The sequence below is a fragment of the Chiloscyllium plagiosum genome, chromosome 11 (genome assembly GCF_004010195.1).
Source record: "Chiloscyllium plagiosum isolate BGI_BamShark_2017 chromosome 11, ASM401019v2, whole genome shotgun sequence".
In the NCBI taxonomy this organism is placed as follows: domain Eukaryota; kingdom Metazoa; phylum Chordata; class Chondrichthyes; order Orectolobiformes; family Hemiscylliidae; genus Chiloscyllium; species Chiloscyllium plagiosum.
In genome coordinates, this window is record NC_057720.1 from 11,324,242 (window position 1) to 11,342,916 (window position 18,675).

At 43.2% G+C, this 18,675-nt stretch overlaps 1 protein-coding gene across 4 annotated transcripts in view; it reads left to right on the forward strand.

Moving 5' to 3' along the window:
* The window catches only part of st6galnac3 (ST6 (alpha-N-acetyl-neuraminyl-2,3-beta-galactosyl-1,3)-N-acetylgalactosaminide alpha-2,6-sialyltransferase 3), a 301,233-nt gene extending 283,113 nt beyond the window's left edge, over positions 1–18,120 (forward strand). For all 4 annotated transcript variants that reach the window (XM_043698677.1, XM_043698678.1, XM_043698679.1 and 1 more), the window contains 2 exons: positions 10,325–10,432; positions 17,284–18,120. In XM_043698677.1, coding sequence (XP_043554612.1) covers positions 10,325–10,432; positions 17,284–17,485 — 310 coding nt within the window. In that variant the 3' untranslated portion in view covers positions 17,486–18,120. The remainder of the gene's footprint in view (positions 1–10,324; positions 10,433–17,283) is intronic.
* The last annotated feature ends 555 nt before the right edge of the window (positions 18,121–18,675 follow it).

Here is an 18,675-nt window from a genome sequence, read left to right on the forward strand (position 1 = left end):
TCAGCAAAACCCATTGATGGATCCCATGAGAAAGTGCTTCCAGTCAAATACATTATTTCAAGCTTCAACATATTCGATGCCTTTCAACAACAGTTATCTGTATTTATATAGTGTCTTTAATGTAATAAAACATCACAGGTTGCTGCACAGGAACATTATAACAGAAAATATGACACTAAACTAGTACTCAATGTGCTCCATAAAGATAAGGATCCTATATGTTTTGCTTAACAGCTATCTAAACCTGTCAGACCCATGTTCATGGCTTTGTACACAAACATCACAGATTTTCTGTTCCATCAGCCACTTTAGATGTAAAATGGTGAGGTGAGAGTGCCTATCCTTGAAAGCAAGGCAACAACGAGGAACCCAAGCAAAAACTTGCTGCATTTTGGGAAAGCAAATCTTAGCAGGACTTATACACTTAATGGTAAAGTCCTCAGGAGTGTTGCTGAATAAAGAGACCTTGGGATGCAGGTTCATAGCTTGTTGAAAACGGAGTCGCAGGTAGATAGGATAGTGAAGAAGGTGTTTGGTAAGCTTTCCTTTATTGGTCAGAGTGTTGAGTACAGGAGTTGGGAGGTCATGTTGTGGCTGTACAGGACATTGGTTAGACCACTGATGGAATATTGTGTGCAATTCTGGTCTCTTTCCTATCGGGAGTCCAGAACTAGAGGGCATAGGTTTAGGGTCAGAAGGGAAAGATATAAAAGAGACCTAAGAGGCAACTTTTTCACGCAGAGAGTGGTACGTGTATGGAATGAGCTGCCAGAGGATGTGGTGGAGGCTGGTACAATTGCAACAGTTTAAAGGCATTTGGATGGGTATATGAATAGGAAGGGTTTGGAGAGATATGGTTGGGTGTTGGCAGGTGGGACTAGATTGGGTTGGGATATCTGGTTGGCATGGACAGGTTGGACCAAAGGGTCTGTTTCCGTGCTGCACATCTCTGTGATTCTATGGAGTCAGTGGGAATTGAGGGAAAACTCTCCGCTGGTTGGAGACACGCCAGACACAAAGCAAAAGGGTTGTGCTCGTTGGAGTCATTTATCTCAGCTCTCGTACAGCTCTGCAGGAGTTCCTCAGGGTAGGGTCCTTGGCCCCTTCATCTTCAACTGACTGCTGACTGACCTTCCCTCTTTCACAATGTCATGAGTTCCCTGATGATTGCTCAAAGTTCAGCACTGTTTGCGACTCATCAGACACTGAAGCTGCCAATGCCCAAATGCAATAAGACCCGGACAGTATCCAGACCGGGGTGACAAGTGGCAAGTAACTTATATGCCACACCGATGTTAAGCAATGACTGTCTTGCCTGCACACACAACCTCCTGTAGTTTCTTATTCTCTGCCCCGAAGTGTAAGAAACAACAGAAGGTGGTGTGCACAGTCTAGACCATCACAGAAGCCAACCTCCCATCCATGGACTCCATTTATACACCTCACTGCTGTTGAAAGGCTGCCAACATCATTAAAGACCCCTCCTACCCCAGTAATAATCTCCTCCAACCTCTTCCATCAGGCAGTAGATATGAAAGCTCAAAAACACACACACACACTAACAAGTTCAGGAACAGCTTCGTCCCTGCCATTATTAGACTGATGAATGGACTCTCTAACTTAAAATAATGCTGAACTTGCTATTGTTGATCTTGTCTAGTGAATGTCCTGTGCAGGGTAACCTGTATGTCTTACTCTGTCCAAGGCATTTTTTTCACCCTATGATCTGTACGTCCTTGCTTACTATGATCTGCCTGTATTGCTTGCAAACAAAGCTTTTCACTGTGCTTAGGTACACATGACAATAAATCAAATCAAATCAATCTTCAAAAACACAGATTCTAATTCTTACCATTCAGCACTCACTGGTGTTACCATTATGGATTTGCCCACTATCAACATCCTGATGATGACCATTGTTCAGAAACTGAACTGGACCAGCCTTTGACCTGCTGTTGTATCCACAGTATTTATATGGCAAATCTAGTTCTGTTTCTCATCAATGTTAACCTGCAGAATGTTGATAGTGGGGGATTCAATGCTGGTAATTCCATTGAAATTCGAGAATGGTGGATAGATTGTCTCTTACTGAGACAGCCATTGCCTCATATTTGTATGGTGGAAATGTTACTTGCCACTTGTGATGAGGTCAGGAACTGAGTGGCCCTGGCAGAAATCAGATTGGGTAGGTTGTTGTGAAGCAATGATAGTAATGGGGCAGTGATTGGCTGAGTTGGATTTGTCCTGTGTTTTTGTATGCACGACATATCTGGGCAGTTTTCCACATTGTCGGGTAGGTGCCAGTGTTGGCTAGGTGCACGACAAGTTCTGGAGCACAAGTCTTCAGTATTATTGCCAGAATGTTGTCAGGGCCATTAACATGTTAGAATACTCCCTACTTGCCTGGATAGGTCCAGCTCCAACAGCATTCGAGAAGCTTGATACCAATCAGGACAAAGCAACCTGCTTGATAAAGCAGCCCAGAAATACCCACTCCCTCCCCCACAGATACTCAGTAGCAGCAGTGTGTAGAATCTACAAGATGCACTGCAGAAATTTACCAAAGATGCTCAGACAACACCTTCCAAACCCATGACCACATCCATCTAGAAGGACAAGGACAGCAGATACATAGGAATCCCACCAACAAGTTCCCTTCCAAACCACTCACCATCCTGACTTGAAAAGCTATTGCCATTCCTTCACTGTTACTGGATGAAAATCTTCAAAGTCTCTTCTCACCAATACTGGGGCTCTTTTTTGCAAACCAAGACCATACGGGTTCAAGAAGCCAATTCAGCAGCAGTTAGAAATAGGCAATGTCCATAACCCATGATTGAATTGGAAAAAACATTTATTTATACTGTCTCCATTCTTCCCACCAGTAAGATATCACTCCCTCGTCTGTGTAATATTTCATTCTGTCCACGTCCTCCTGAGTCTATTGATGTACTTCACCAGGTTTACGGCGTCTCTGAGTTTCTTGCAAACTTTGAAATTATGCTCAAGTTCCGCTCATTATTTTATGCGTGAAAGAGCAGTGGCTCAAATACTGACCCTGGGCAATACTTCTGTAGACTTCTTCAAATCTGATAAAGTTCTGTTCCCTATTCCTCTCTCTCCTCTCTGTCCCTTGACCAATTCCATATTCATGCTATGACTGCCATTATAATGCTAAGGGCTTTAACGTTGCCTAATGGAATTAATTTCAATACTTTCACTAAGGCCTCTTGAAAGGCCATATGCACAACATTGATTGCCTCATTAACGCCTTCCATAACATCACAAACAACTCAACTAATTTAATTGTACACGATTTGCTTTTAATGAATCCATGATTTCGGTCACTTGGCTGAATGGTTTTTTTGTTGACTGTGAGTCAATTCCTCGATTCTGAATGAGTCCCTGTGAAACACTCTGGGATATTTAACAGCAGTTTAACTCTGGAAGCTGTTGCTGCTCTAATCTAGAACAGCACTACAGGAAGGAAGGAATTCTACAGTTGTGGACTACTGTGTTAGATTTTAACCTCTTCACGCTGATGGGCTGTCCATGAAAGCCCTTCATGAGAATGTGGACATCTCACTGTAACTCCCAGGAAGATAGAAGGTAATTTTCGATCTCCCAGATTGCGATATGCCAGAACACTCATGAGAAATGGAAAACTGACTAAACACATGCAGCAAACATTTGTTTCAATATCAGAACCCTCCTTGACGTTACAGTAATTGTTGACAAAGTCAATCAACGTTAAACAAACCGGAAGTGGGACATCAAAATAGGATCAGAAATTGAGTCGGTTCAGTTTGATCCTGGTTGACCTTCAGTCTCAACATAATTTTTCTAACCACTTTCCATATCCCTTGATGCCTAAAGAGATCAGTAATGACCTGGTGCTCCTGAATATATTGAATGAAGTGAGATTGGTTTGGCCACTTTTGGAATACTGTGTTCAATTCTGGTCCTCTTGCTACAGGAAAAATGTTGAGAAACTTGAAAGGTTTCAGAAAAGATTTACAAGAATATTGCCAGGGTTTGAGGGTTTAAGCTATAGGGAGAGGCTGAATCGGCTGGGGCTGTTTCCCCTGGAACATCAGAGGCTGAGGGGTGAATCATGAGGGGCATGGATAGGGTAAATAGTCAAGGTCCTTTTCCCTGGGGTAGGAAAATCCAAAGCTGAAGGGCAGAGGTTTAAGGTTAGAGGGTTAGATTTAAAAGGACCTAAGGAGTAACATTTTCATGCAGAGGGTAGCGCGTTAATGGAATAAGCTGCCAGAGGAAGTGGTGGAGGCTGGTACAATTGTAGCATTTAAAAGGCATCTAAGTGGGTATATGAATAGGAAAAGTTTAGAGGCATATAGGCCAAGTGCTGGCAAAAGGGACTAGATTAATTAAGGATATCTAGTTGACATGGACGATTTGAACCAAAGGGTTTGTTTCCGTGCTGTACATCTCTATAATTCTATGTCTCTAAGTAAGACTCACAACACTCTGGAGTAGAGAATTTAAAGATTCACAACCCTTTGAGTGAAGACATTACACCTCATTTCAGTCCTAAATAATTAGCCACAAATCTTAACAGTGTGCCCTATGTTCTAGGTTCACCAGCCAGGTAAAAATAACCAAACACGTCAAACCTCTTTAGGATCTTCCTTATTTCAGTGAAGCCACCTCTCCAGCCTCTGAACACCAAACAATATTAGCCCAATTTTCACAGTGCCTCGTCATGAGACAGGTCTCTCAACCGAGGACACAATCTCACGAATCTGTACTATACCAATTCACATATTTCCTTCCTTTGGAGATGAAAAACTACAGTCCTCCAGTGTAGCCTCACCAAAATCCTATTCAATGTCAAAGTCAAACACCATTTAACATGAGTCAGTTTGCTTACTCATTTTCTACTTAATGTCTGGTGCGGTGCAATTCAGCATTTTGTATCTTTTTTAAAAAAAATTCAAATAAACTTGAACTCATGCATTGATTTTCCAGCCTGAAGGCTTTTTAGGTCATGGTGAAAATGAGATATCGGACAGGACTTGTCAGCATCTCTGAAACATTTATGGAAATGATTTGAAGTCTGCTCCCCAGGTATAAAATAGGATTTCTTGCTGAAGCAAGCTTTGAGGGCGATAATGGTAACTCGATAAACAAAGCTGGCGGCTTACACTGATGCTTAAACAGGATGCTGGCTGTTCCCATCAATAGTTACAACATACCGCTAAATCCCAAGAGTTTCACTCAGCACAGATTCCTCTGCTGGAAAGAATTGACCCCTTTCCCAAGCATTGGCCGTCCCAGAGTCCTTTGCAAGTCTGTTTTGCATTTTTGGTCACTCTTCTAATATAGTAAAGGCAAGATCACATAAATAGCAAAATGATAATAATCAGGTTATCTGCCTTTCTTCGTGACTTTTTTTGGTTAAAATATAAATTATTGGATAGAAAATGGGGAACGTTTCCTGTTTTTTCTTTGGAATAGTATCATAGGATGTGTATGTCCATCTGAGAAAGAAGATAGGTACAAGGCTAAACATTGCAATTGGGAGCAACAAGCACTGGGAATCAAATTAAACAATGGAGTGAGACTTGAGCTGGAAGCTACAGTGGCAGAGGTGACAGATCTGCCCTCTGGACAACAACTTTAAGAAGCAGCATTGTTCATCTTTTCCCACAAATCAATGACAAAGGAAGCTATCAACTCCATCATGCTAACACTTTCTTTATCCATTCATTATCGTGGGCATTTCTGAGCAACAATTATTGTTCATCCAATTGTTGCTCTTGAGAAGGTCCATTTTTGAGCCGTTGCAGTCCGTGTGCTACAGGTAGACTACAATACTGTTAGGGTGGGAGTTCAAGGAGTTTGACCCAGCAAAATTGAAGGAACAGCAATATGCTTCCGTGTCAGGGTGGTGAGTGACTTCAGGGAAGTTTAATGGGTGATGGTGTTCCCATGTATCTGCTGCTCTGATCCTCCTAGACAAAAGTAGTTGTGGGTTTGGATGGTGCCATCTAAGGAGCCCTGATGAATTCCTGCAGGGCATCTTGATTTTCTTCAAGGATAAAATAGGTTTTGATGGCAGAGAACGGAGAGACCGCTTCTATGCTAATGGAGATCAAATCATTTTTATGTCTGTATCTTCCTCCCAGCCCTAAGCTGTTCAGTTACCAATCACGCAGTTAGCAGGAAAAACCTTTTGTCATGGATAACTCATCATTATTCCATAGACCAATTGTTGCCAATTTGGCTGTATGTGGATACAGCACCTTTTGGATCATACTCATCTGCAGCCACTTCCATTTCTGCTAGCTCCTACAGCTATTTACACAACGCTTGCCACAAGTGTGAGGTTAGTTGCTTTTCAAAACATACAGCAATCCTTTCGTAGAATCAGAAAGTCATGAAGCATGGAAGCATACTCTTTGTTCCAACTCACCCACGCTGAGCAGATTTCCTAAACCAAACTGGCACCATTTCCCTGCATTTGGCCCAAACCTTTCCTGTCTATGTACCTATCCAAATGTTTCTTATATGTTGTAACTGCACCCACATCCTCCAGCATCACTTCCTCCAGCAGTTTATTCCACACACAAACCACCCTCTGTGTGAAAGAGTTGCCCCTCATGTCCCTTTTAAATCTTTCTCCTCTCACCTTAAAATTATGCCCTAAGGAAAAGGCATTTGCTATTCAACTTATCTATACTCCTCATGATTTTATAAACCTCTATAAGGTCATCCCTCAATCTCCAACACTCCAGGGGAAACAGTCCCAGCCTATCCAGCCTCTCCTTACGAATCAAACATTCTACGTCCAGTAACATCCTTAGATTAGATTAGATTAGACTAGATTAGATTCCCTACAGTATGGAAACGGGCCCAACATGTCTACACAGGCCCTCTAAAGAGTAACCCGCCCAGACCCTTTCCCCTATCCATTTTTAACCCTAACTAATGCAACTAACACTACGGGCAATTTAGCGTGGCCAATTCACCCGACCTGCACACCTCCAGAGTGTGGGAGAAAACCGGAGCACCCGGAGGAAACCCACGCAGATACAGGGAGAATGTGCAAACTCCACAGACAGCCGCCCAAGGCCGGAATTGAACCCGGGCTTCCAGTGCCGCAAGGCAGCAGCGCCAACCACTGAGCCACCTTTTTTGCTATCAGTTCCTTATCGGCCTCACTCCTTTCAGTACCCTTTTGTTTATATGCTAATCAATGACTTTTCAATTCGTTTTTATTAGCTACCAGTCTCTTCACTTATTCTCTCCTTGCTTCTGTAATATCTTTTAGCTGAACTTGTTAAAAATAAATTTCCAAACAAGTGCAAATAGAGATGAACAAGTGTTCTGTAAATTTCAATCACTTATAACAAAATTTGAGAAATAACAAGATTTAATTATCCAGTATGGATGGGGAAAATTGTGGGTGAGATGGTCATAGAGTCATAGAATCCTACAGCATGGATACAGGCCCTTTGGCCCAAGCACGCTGACTAAAATGTGCTTGTAAATCTTTCTGCACCCTTTCTAATTTAATAATATCCTTCCTACATCGGAAAGACCAGAATTGCACACAGTATTTCAAACGTGGTCTCACTAATGTCCTGTACAGCTGCAACATGATGTTCCAACTCCCATACTCAATGCTCTGATCAATGAAGGCAAGCATGCCAAACTCCTTCTTCATCATCCTGTCAATCTGTGACACCACTTTCACAGAACTAGGTCCCTGCATCCCTAGGTCTCTCTAGTTCCTTTTCATTTCAGGGCACAATTTTGAAAAACAGACAAATGAAAAGACACCGTCTTTACACCAGGGACATCCAGTGTCCCTGGTGTAAATTGAAATGAAAAAGATAATTAAACAAAATTAACAAAGCAAAATTAACAAGTGACAGTCCTTAAAGGGACCAAAAATCAAATCTTTGAAGGTAACTTGCAGAATCTAAATTAAAATTTGATTGTGGGAGCTGACCTCATTCCTGATGAAGGGCTTTTGCCCGAAACGTCAATCCTCCTGCTCCTTGGATGCTGCCTGACCTGCTGTGCTTTTCCAGCACCACACTGTTGACTCTAATCTCCAGCATTTGCAGTCCTCACTTTCACAGAGCTGATGATGTAGTCCAGTCCTTGCAATATTCAGTTGTGAATGACAATCAAGTGTGTAACTGGTACTGTGCTTTCCTTCCCAAGCACACATGGGAATGTATAAACCAAATGTATAAACCTTTTCAAAACAATCGAACTAAGTTAACAACTTTTTAAAAATTAAAATTAAAATGAGATAGTCATTCATAAGGGAACACTGTAACAAAAGACAAACATTCAAATAAAACATGAAGTTTGGTTGTGGGAGAGATTGTATCTTGCAAGAAAAGCCTCATATATACAAGTGAACACTGAATGCTCCCATCCAGGGACAGCCAGATATCAACAGAACCATGGAAGGGAGGCAGACAGATCGAATGACCCACTTTATTAAATCAATGTTTGTTCAAGATATTTCAGAGAATCACAGAGTTATTATGGGGCAGCCTATAATGCCTGCACTAACTGAATAATCGCATGCTAATCTCTTGCCTTCTCTCCCACCTGTTTATCTTTTAACCATAACAATACAATGAGCATAACATTAGCTTTATGCCCTTTGTTCTAGAATTGAGGGGCACAGCCTCAAAATAAGGGGGAGCACATTCAGGATTGTGTTGAGAAGGAACTTGGTCACCCAAAGGGTTGTGATTCTGTGGAATTCCCTGCCCAATGAAACAGTTGAAGCTACCTCATTGAATGTTTTTGAGGCGACAATAGATTTTTGAACGGAAAGGGAATTATCCCTGAAAGTTGCCACCCAGATTGACAGGGCTGTTAACAAGGCATACAGTGTTTTGGCCTTTATTAATAGAGGGATTGAGTTCCGGAACCATGAGTTTATGCTGCAGCTGTACAAAACTCTGGTACGGCCACACTTGGAGTATTGTGTACAGTTCTGGTCACCGCATTGTAAGAAGGATGTGGAAGCTATGGAAAGGGTGCAGAGGAGATTTACTAGGATGTTGCCTGGTAAGGAGGGAAGGTCTTACGAGGAAAGGCTGAGGGCCTTGAGGCTGTTCTTGTTAGAGAGAAGAAGGTTGAGAGGTGACTTAATAGAGACATACAAGATAATCAGAGGGTTAGATAGGGTGGACAGGGAGAGCCTTTTTCCAAGTATAGGGACGGCAAACACAAGGGGACACAACTTTAAAGTGAGGTATAAGACAGATGTCAGAGGTGGTTTCTTTACTCAGAGAGTAGTAAGGGCATGGAATGCTTTGCCTGCAACGGTAATAGATTCGCCAAGTGTAGGTGCATTTAAGTCGTCATTTGGACAGGCAAATGGACATGCACGGAATAGTGTAGGTGGGATGGGCTTCAGATTAGTATGACAGGGCTGCGCAACATCGAGGGCCGAGGGCCTGTACTGCGCTGTAATGTTCTATGTTCTATGTTCTAAGAGTTTTGGTGAGAGGGTGGGTAAGTGGAACCGAGTATATGAAAAGGTCAGCCATGATCTTATTAAATGGCGCAGCTGGCTTGATGGGCCAGATAGCCGACTCCTGCTCCTGTTTCTCATGTTCTGGGTGCAGTGATAGTGTCTGTATCTCTGGGCCAGGATGCCTGGGATCACATCTCAGAGCAAGCTCAAAGGGCTGAATGGCCTATTTCTGCTCTTATGTTTGAAGTGCCATTTGCTCCAGAGTATTGTCATAATGTATTTGAACAGCTTGATTAAAGATATCTACCACTTGCTGGGTACTTTCAACAGAGATAGCAATATGACCCCATTTGGAGGTACTACTTTGGCTCTATCTTGCTTGTTGGCACCTCAGTTAGATCAACCCTTAAGTTTAAGTCAAGGGATTATAAACCTGTTCACTGCAGCCTGTGTTCAGAAAGATTAGTGTATCCTTACTGAACTGCAATGCCCAGAACTGTGTGCAACACAGTGAATGGGTCCGAATCAGATCTCTGCACAGCTAGAATGTAACGCCCACAGCTCTGAGCCCAAAATGCTCACTTCATTTTTTCTCTGACTGTGTATATGTCTGATTATAGTCTTGCACGGTGCTTTTTTTTCCTCCTTGTTTCTAAAATGTTATTCCAAAGACACTGCAGGCTGCAAACTGACAGACGTTGAGAGCTGAGGATAAATAATTCAAACAGCCTGTCAAAAGTTGTGACATTTTCCATCGCCTGCCTGAGAGTACTTTATGAGGTGGGTTTGAAGATATGCTAACAGGCAATTGTTTTAAAGTGTTCTCTCCTGTTCTTGCTCTAACAGGATGCAGTCAGGTACTTACCTGAGCACTGGCTGGTTCACACTCCTGCTGGCCATGGATGTCTGCCAGAAAATCCATATCTTTGGAATGATTAATGATACCTACTGCAGGTAAGATGGGCCAAAATAGATCTTTTTTTCCCTGTTATAGGGGAGGAACAGGGGGCTTTCAAAACTAGGGCCTATCACTGAAGGATCAGCACTATAGAGTCATAGAACCATATAGCAAAGTCCAACTCGCCCATGCCGACCACATTTCCCAAACTAAACTCGTCCCACTTGCCAGTGTTTGGCCCATAGCCTTCCAAATCTTTCCTATTCATGTCACTGTCCAAATATCTGTCTCCATTCAGTCCCACACTCGGGCCTGAGCTGAACAGCCAAATCAGAAATTGCTGGAAAAGCTCAGCAGATCTCGCAGCATCTCTGGAGAGAAATTAGGTCGAATAAAACTTCCCCATACCTCTCCTGAGTTCAACAATCTAGCTGATGCTCCACTGGCAGCGTCAATGGAGTGCTGCACTGTCAGAGGTACCATCTTTCCAATCTGATAGTAAGTCCACGTGCCATGTCCATCTCGGGGAGACTCAAAGATCTCTTGGCTCAGCTGTGAAATAGAACAACATTTGTCCCTCAATTCATATCATAAAAGGGATTAAAATGAAAATACAGAACTGCGGGTAGTGGAAATCTGAAACAAAAGCAGCGTGCAATTCTGGTCTCCTTCCTATCAGAAAGATGTTGTGAAACTTGAAAGGGTTCACAAAAAATTTACAAGGATGTTGCCAGGGTTGGAGGAGAGGCTGAACAAGCTGGGGCTGTTTTCCCTGGAGCGTCGGAGGCTGAAGGGTGACCTTATAGAGGTTTAAAAAAAATTATCAGGGGCATGGATAGGATAAATAGACAAAGTCTTTTCCCTGGGATCGGGGAGTCCAGAACTAGAGGGCATAGGTTTAGGGTGAGAGGGGAAAGATATAAAAGAGAACTACGGGACAACTTTTTCACACAGAGGGTGGTACGTGTATGGAATGAGCTGCCAGCGGAAGTGGTGGAGGCTGGTACAATTGCAACATTTAAGAGGCATTTGGATGGGTATATGAATAGGAAGGGTTTGGAGGGATATGGGCCGGATGCTGGCAGGTGGGACTAGATTGGGTTGGGATACCTGGTCGGCATGAACGGGTTGGACCGAAGGGTCTGTTTCCATGTTGTACATCTCTATGACTCTAATATCTGGCAGGATTTGTATGGAGTGACCCCCAGGATATTCCAGACTATGGAGGTTCATGTGGAGTAGAAATACCCACATTGTTCAGTTGGGCTGAATTGAACCTGTTTATGTGCTTTGAAGGTTATTTAATTGATTGAAGGCCATCTATGAAGGGAAGGATGGGATCAGAGCGGGAGACACCCACAGCAGGTATACTGACTTTGCAACAATCTAGATCTGGATGTTCTGATGATAAAATGATAGAAGCTATTTGTATGTCACCCTTTCTGAGCCTAGAATGTTCCAGCCTGCTCACTATCAGTAAAGTGAAGCTACTTTGACAGGAAGTGCAGAAGTCAATTGACAGTTTAACAAAATTGTCAAAATTCTAACTGGAGGAGACCAACACCAGATATCATGGTTTAAGGATACGATAAGGATTTGGAAGAGGAGAAGGACAGAACGCCCCTAGTCCTCACCTTCCACCCCACAATCTTTGGTACATCACATCATCCTCTGCCATTTCCGCCACCTACAAATGGACCCCACCACCAGAGATATATTTCCCTCCTCACCCCTATCTGCTTTCCGTAAAGACCGTTCCCTCCACCACGACTATCTGGTCTGGTCCACGCCCCCGAACAGCCCACTCTCCCCTCACGGCAGCTTCCCTGCCACCGCAGGAATTGCAAAACCTGAGCCCACACCTCCCCTCTCACCACTGTCCAAAGCCTCAAAGGAGCCTTCCACATCCATCAAAGTTTCACCTGCATTTCCACAAAATGTCATTTACTGTATCCGTTGCTCCCGATACAGTCTCCTCTACACTGGGGAGACAGGATGCCTACTCGCAGAGCACTTTAGAGAACATCTCCGGGATACCTGCACCAACCAACCTCAACGCACCATGGCTGAACACTTTAACTCTCCCTCCCACTCCGCCAAGGACATGCAGGACCTGAGCCTCCTCAATCACCGCTCCCTCACCACCTGATGCCTGGAGGAAGAACGCCTTATCTTCCGCCTCAGAACCCTTCAACCCCATGGCATTAATGTGGATTTCACCAGTTTTCTCATTTCCCTCCACCTTACCCAGTTCCAACCATCCAGCTTAGCACCGTCCACATGACCTGTCCCACCTGTCCATCTTCCTTCCCACCTATCCACTCCATCCTCCTTTCCATCGTTTCACCTGCTCCTCGGATGCTGCCTGTCCTGCTGTGCTTTTCCAGCACCACACTCTTGACTCTAACCTCCAGCATCTGCAATTCCATCTTTCACTGAGAGGAGCTGTTTCTTCACCCAGAGAGAGGTGAGCTTGTGGAAACCTTTACCACAGAAAGAAGTTGAGGCCAAAACATTGAAGATTTTCATGAGGAGTTAGATATCGTTCTTAGGGCTTAGGGCATCAAAGGATATAGGAAAAAGCAGCAATCGAGTACTGAGTTGGATGATTATCCATGATTATATTGAATGATGCAGCAGGCTCAAAGGGCTGAATGGCCTACTCCTTTTCCTACTTTTTTTGTTTCTGTGACATACAATAAGGTGCCAATGACAGCAGTGTTTTAACAGATTGGTTTTGTGAGGTTGGGGGAGGGGTAAATATTGGTCCAGACACTGGAGCAAGATGGCCTTGCCCTTTTTCGTCAAAGTCCCATGGAATATTTTACCAAGGAGGGAAATCAGGGCCTTGTTTCAACATTAGAATACTTTACAGTGTGGAAACAGGTCCTTCGGCCCAACAAGTCCACACCGACCCGCCGAAGCGCAACCCACCCATATCCCTACATTTACCCCTTACCTAACACTACGGACAATTTAGCATGGCCAATTCACCTAACCTGCACATCTTTGGACTGTGGGAGGAAACCGGAGCACCCGGAGGAAACCCACACAGACACGGGGATTATGTGCAAACTCCACACAGTCAGTCGCCTGAGGCAAGAATTGAACTCGGGTCTTTGGCGCTGTGAGGCAGCAGTGCTAACCACTGTGCCACCTTGCCGCCCACAACAATACAATATCTTTTGGATGGAGATATTACATGGGGTTTTACTGTCCTTGTTGTCAAATCTATGGCATCACCCTTCCCTCTCCACCCTAAAGTTACCCAAGCTGCTTTAATTCTGACCATGAATGAATCTTCAGATGTTTTCCTAATCAACCTGCTCAGAGATGTTGTTGTATACTGCTGGGGGGGTGTTGAACTTGGACCTGACCCTCCTGGCCCAGAGGTAGAGAGGCTACCACTATGCCACAAGGACCATATAAGCGAATCTCCAATCTACATCAACCCAACATTGTCAGCTGTACCTTCAGCTATCTCAGGTCTAAGCTCTAGTCTTCCCGTCCTATTTCCCTCTCCTCACATCTATCCTCCTTTAGGATGCTCCCGAATGTTGACTGAGATTACCATGAAGGATTCTCCTTCTTAACCTCACCCCTTGCCTGAGCTTAAACCCATCCCCTCTATTGAAAGAGCATCCCTCTGCTCCTCTGAGACAATGAAAACTTTACCTTTAATGACTAACTCTTTCCTGTCTTTAGGAACATTTGCCTTAGTGTCTCCTTATGCAACTCCATGTCAAATTTTATCCAAGTCTCTGAAGTACTTTTGGGCAGTTTACTATATTCTAAAAGCACTACTTAAATGCAAGTTGCTGTTATAGCAAGTGTTGGAAAAAGTCTGGTCTGAAAACACTTGCCAGAAATGCAGATATGCAGGAACTGAGGAATCATAATTAAGTATCAGCACCCATTATAATCAATGTAAGAAATGACAAGGGTATTGACAGTGAACTATACAGTCTCCTGATACTATGGATCATTATATGTCAAATAAAATGGTAACAAACACATTTATTTGTTCTCAAGATCAGTAATAATCTGGTTACTTGAACATGTTGCTCACTTTTTTTAAGTATGTAAACAATGACAATGAATTTTCTAACAATCAGCAATGGTTTGTTGGTATCGCTATATCCTTACATCAGGATTCTTTAACTGAATTCACATTCCACCATCTGGGACATGAACCGGGTACCCAGAACATTAGCTGAGTTTCTGATTTATGAGTGATCGTAACACTAGGCCATCCCCTCCCCAAAGTGCAGCTCCCAACTCTTGATCCACTGTCCCAGATCATTAGCTGACAAGAGCTGTCCTAACACTGATAATGAAGAGAGACTGAGGAACCCACCACAATGCTTTGCATGAGAAATGGTTCCGAAATACATAAACCATTGCTGAATGTTCGACTAACAGTACATTGCGATAGCATCGACTGTCCTAACTCACAGCCACATTCACTTGGGGCCAATGGACTTGTTTTCAGGAGCAGAAATACCCCTTACCCTGGGATCACAAGCCAATACTACCAACTTGGCTGAGACCACGGAAACCTCCTGGTCTGTAAGCTACTGGGTTGACCTACTGCTGCCTTAAGAGAAACCTTAAGAACAGCAAGCAAATGGTAGCCAGTGGCTTAGTGGTATTATAGCTGCATGGTTAATCAAGAGACCCAGGTAATGTTCTGGTAGACCTGGGTTCGAATCCAGCCATTGTAGATGGTGGAATTTGAGTTTCATTAAAGAATACGGACTTCAGGAGTCTAATGATGACCATGAATCCACTGGGGAAGAACCCATCTGGTTCACAAATGCCCTTTCTTACCTGGTCTGGGATATAGGCCCATGGCAATGTGGTTGACTCTGAACTACCCTCGGGGCAAATGGGGATGGGCAATAAATGTTGGCTTAGCCAGAGACACTCACATCATGTAAATGAGTGAAAGAAAAGAATGGGTAGTGAAGATTGTCACTGGAATGAGTTAGGGAACTTATTATTGTTGGGTTTCTGCACCTTTACAAAAACTTACACTCAAATATCATACCATCACGCTCGGAGTTAAAATGAATCAGTCAGCCTTTATCCCTTTTGTTAAAGCTTCACGTTTTGGCTGATGGCTGTTGCATAGGAGTTTGTTTCACGTGCCTTCAAGGCAGGACATTGAGCTCAACACTGCCCCACGCCATGGTATATAACTCTCACACACTGCTGTGGGAGCGGCCCATTGAACAAGGTACTATCCTTTAGCTGGAGTATTAAATTGAGGGTGAGAAAAGAATGTTGTTCCTTGCTGTTTGTGGACAGTGCATTGTCTGTGAAAATGTTTCCTCTGGTTTGCCGTTCCATGAAACTATTTAAGGTGGTTCCCATCCAGTTTGTTACTGTAACTCTCCTTTTGAGAGGTCTGATAATGCACATGTATTGGGGATAGGTTTGCTTATGAGTCAAAACCTTGTGAAACTCAACTCCCGGTCTAGAAGCCTGAGCACATAATCCAGGTTCCCATTCCAGTGCAGTATTGAGCGGGCCTCACACTGTTGCACATTCTATTTTTCACAACATGCATTACAATAAGAGACATTAAAACAGGGCGAAAGTGAGGACTGCAAATGCTAGAGATCAGAGTCTAGATCAGAGTGGTGCTGGAAAAGCACAGCAGGTCAGGCAGCATCCGAGGAGCAGGAAAATCGATGATTCGGGCAAAAGCCCTTCATCAGGAATGATGAAGGGCTTTTGCCCAAAACATCGATTTTCCTGCTCCTCGGATGCTGCTTGACCTGCAGTGCTTTTCCAGCACCACTTTAATCAAGACATTAAAATAATGCCCTATTTGTCCTTTTAGATGGATGTAAGTCATCTCTTGACGCTGTATTTTGAAGAACAGCAGAAGAGATCTCTCTGACTCATATTTATCCCTTGAGCAAACTCACTAAAGGACATTATCTCATTGGTCAATGTGGAATCTAGCTGTGGGCAAATTAGATGCAGTGTTTCCAACATTTCAGCCATGTCTACTCTTCAGAAATACTTCACTGGCGATAAAAAAATTCTTGGATATTCTTAAGGCACACAATGTTTCGCTTTTCCAGTGAGTATAAACCTTAGAAACATTTATAGCCGGGAGTGTGGTGCTGGAAAAGCATGGCAGATCAGGCAGCATCCAAAGAACAGGAGAATCAATGTTTCGGGCATAAGTCCTTCATCAGGAATGATGAAGGGCTTATGCCCAAAACATTAATTCTCCCGCTCATTGGATGCTCCTTGACCTGCTGTGCTTTTCCAGCACCACACCCTCGACTCTGATCTCCAGCATCTGCTGTCCTCACTTTCTCTTAGAAACATTTATAGGCAACACCAAGGTTTTGAATATTGCTGAAAAACTTTTGTTGAATCCTTTCACTTTGCACTCATCAGGACACTTTGCAAGAACTGCCAATGTACAAGGAAAGCAACATTTCTGCACCACAATTTCTGCACCTTAAGAATATCCAAGACTTTTTTATCGCCAGCGAAGTATTTCTGAAGAGTAGACATGGCTGAAATGTTGGAAACACTGCATCTAATAGGAGGATTGTCAGTCATGGTCTAATGATCTCTATGACGACACTGCCACCAATCAGACTCCACTTACCACCATTCAGCACTCTCCTCTTATACTGCTAAAATGTTGTTTTCCTTTTGCAAATTGTCTTGATGAGTACACAATGCATCTACAAAATGAATCTTTTTCTCTGTGATACTCAAATTCTACATGAGCTAACAGTTAGTTGCATATCTTGCTGTCCCCTTAAAGACCAACTTTGTTTTCTGACTTTAAAGCTGCTGAGATTGTGATAAAGCAAGGCTGGAAGCAATGCAATCAAAAAAATGTCATTGACGACTTGTTTTTCTGATTTCACAGAGCTGAAGGGCGTAAGAAAGTTCCTTATCATTACTATGAAGCTGGGAGTCAAGATGAGTGTGAGAAGTATGCCATTCACGAAAATGCCCTCCGTGGAGGTCACCGATTTATTACTGAGAAGGCCGTCTTTGCAAAGTGGGCCAAGACTCACAACATAACCTTCTCACACCCAGCCAGTATCTATCCTGAATCAGGCTCTTAGATTGCTGGACCACACCAACAGCACAGAGAGAACAAGGTCATTGTCGCTCCATTATATTCACTGTGGAATCATTTCTCCTTCTATTGTCTGTCTGAGGACCGCATAAGGTTTCACACACACCTGAACAAACCCTTTACAGCTGTCATGAAAGGAAGAGGAAAGAAAGCCAGCAACCATTATAAGTATTCATTTTTCACTGCTATGGTGCTGTATATTAAAGAGAAGCACTTTAAGTATTGACATCACTGCATCCAACAAAGTTTAAATTACACTCTGTGTTTTAAATGTGATGTAGATGATCAATATGATGGAGGACTCAGATAGACATGAGCCTTTTAAGCTTGACACCTCAACTCTGAGCCAGCTCAGGAAATTGGAGGTTTCCTCATGGTAATGTTGCTACGTGAATTAAATTACAATGTACCAGAATCGAGTTCTACTGAGCAGCACATTGATAAGGGGGGCAGTCTCTAATTGATCATCATATCAGTGTGACAGGCTACGAGCTGGATATTCTGTGATGCACCTCTCTAATTCTCCAGAAGTCTGTCCAGCATTAACAAGGCGCAAGTCAGGAGTTTGATGGAATACTCCCAACTTCTTTAATAAGTGCAACTCCAACAACACTCAAGCTTGACAAAATATAGGACAAAGCAACCTGTTTGATTGGACTACTGCCCAGCAACTTAAACATTCACTCTCTTTACCACCGATGCTCAGGATCTCCATCTGCAAGCTGCAACAACTTGTCAAGGCATTTATTTTGACAAACTCATGTACTCTAATACCTAGAAAGATGAGGACAGTGGATACATTAGCCATCACTTGCACGCTCTCTTCCAACTCACACACCATCCTGATTTGGAAATCTATTGTTATTCCTTAACCATCAATGTGTCAAAGTTCTGCAACTCCCTTCCCAACAGCACTGTGGGTCTACCTACACCACATGAGCTGCAGTGGTTCAAGAAGGGACCTTATTAGTTTTGGAAAGTTGAGGTTGAAACTTTATTGCTGGAACAGCACAGCAGGTCAGGCAGCATCCAGGGAACAGGAGATTCGACGTTTCGGGCACAGGCCCATTTCACATAATAGAAATAACAGCTGAACCAAGTTGCAAAAGGAAGACTTTCAGGTTAAATATTCAGGGGTCAGTACCTTATAGTACAACTTCTTTCTGGGGGAAAAAA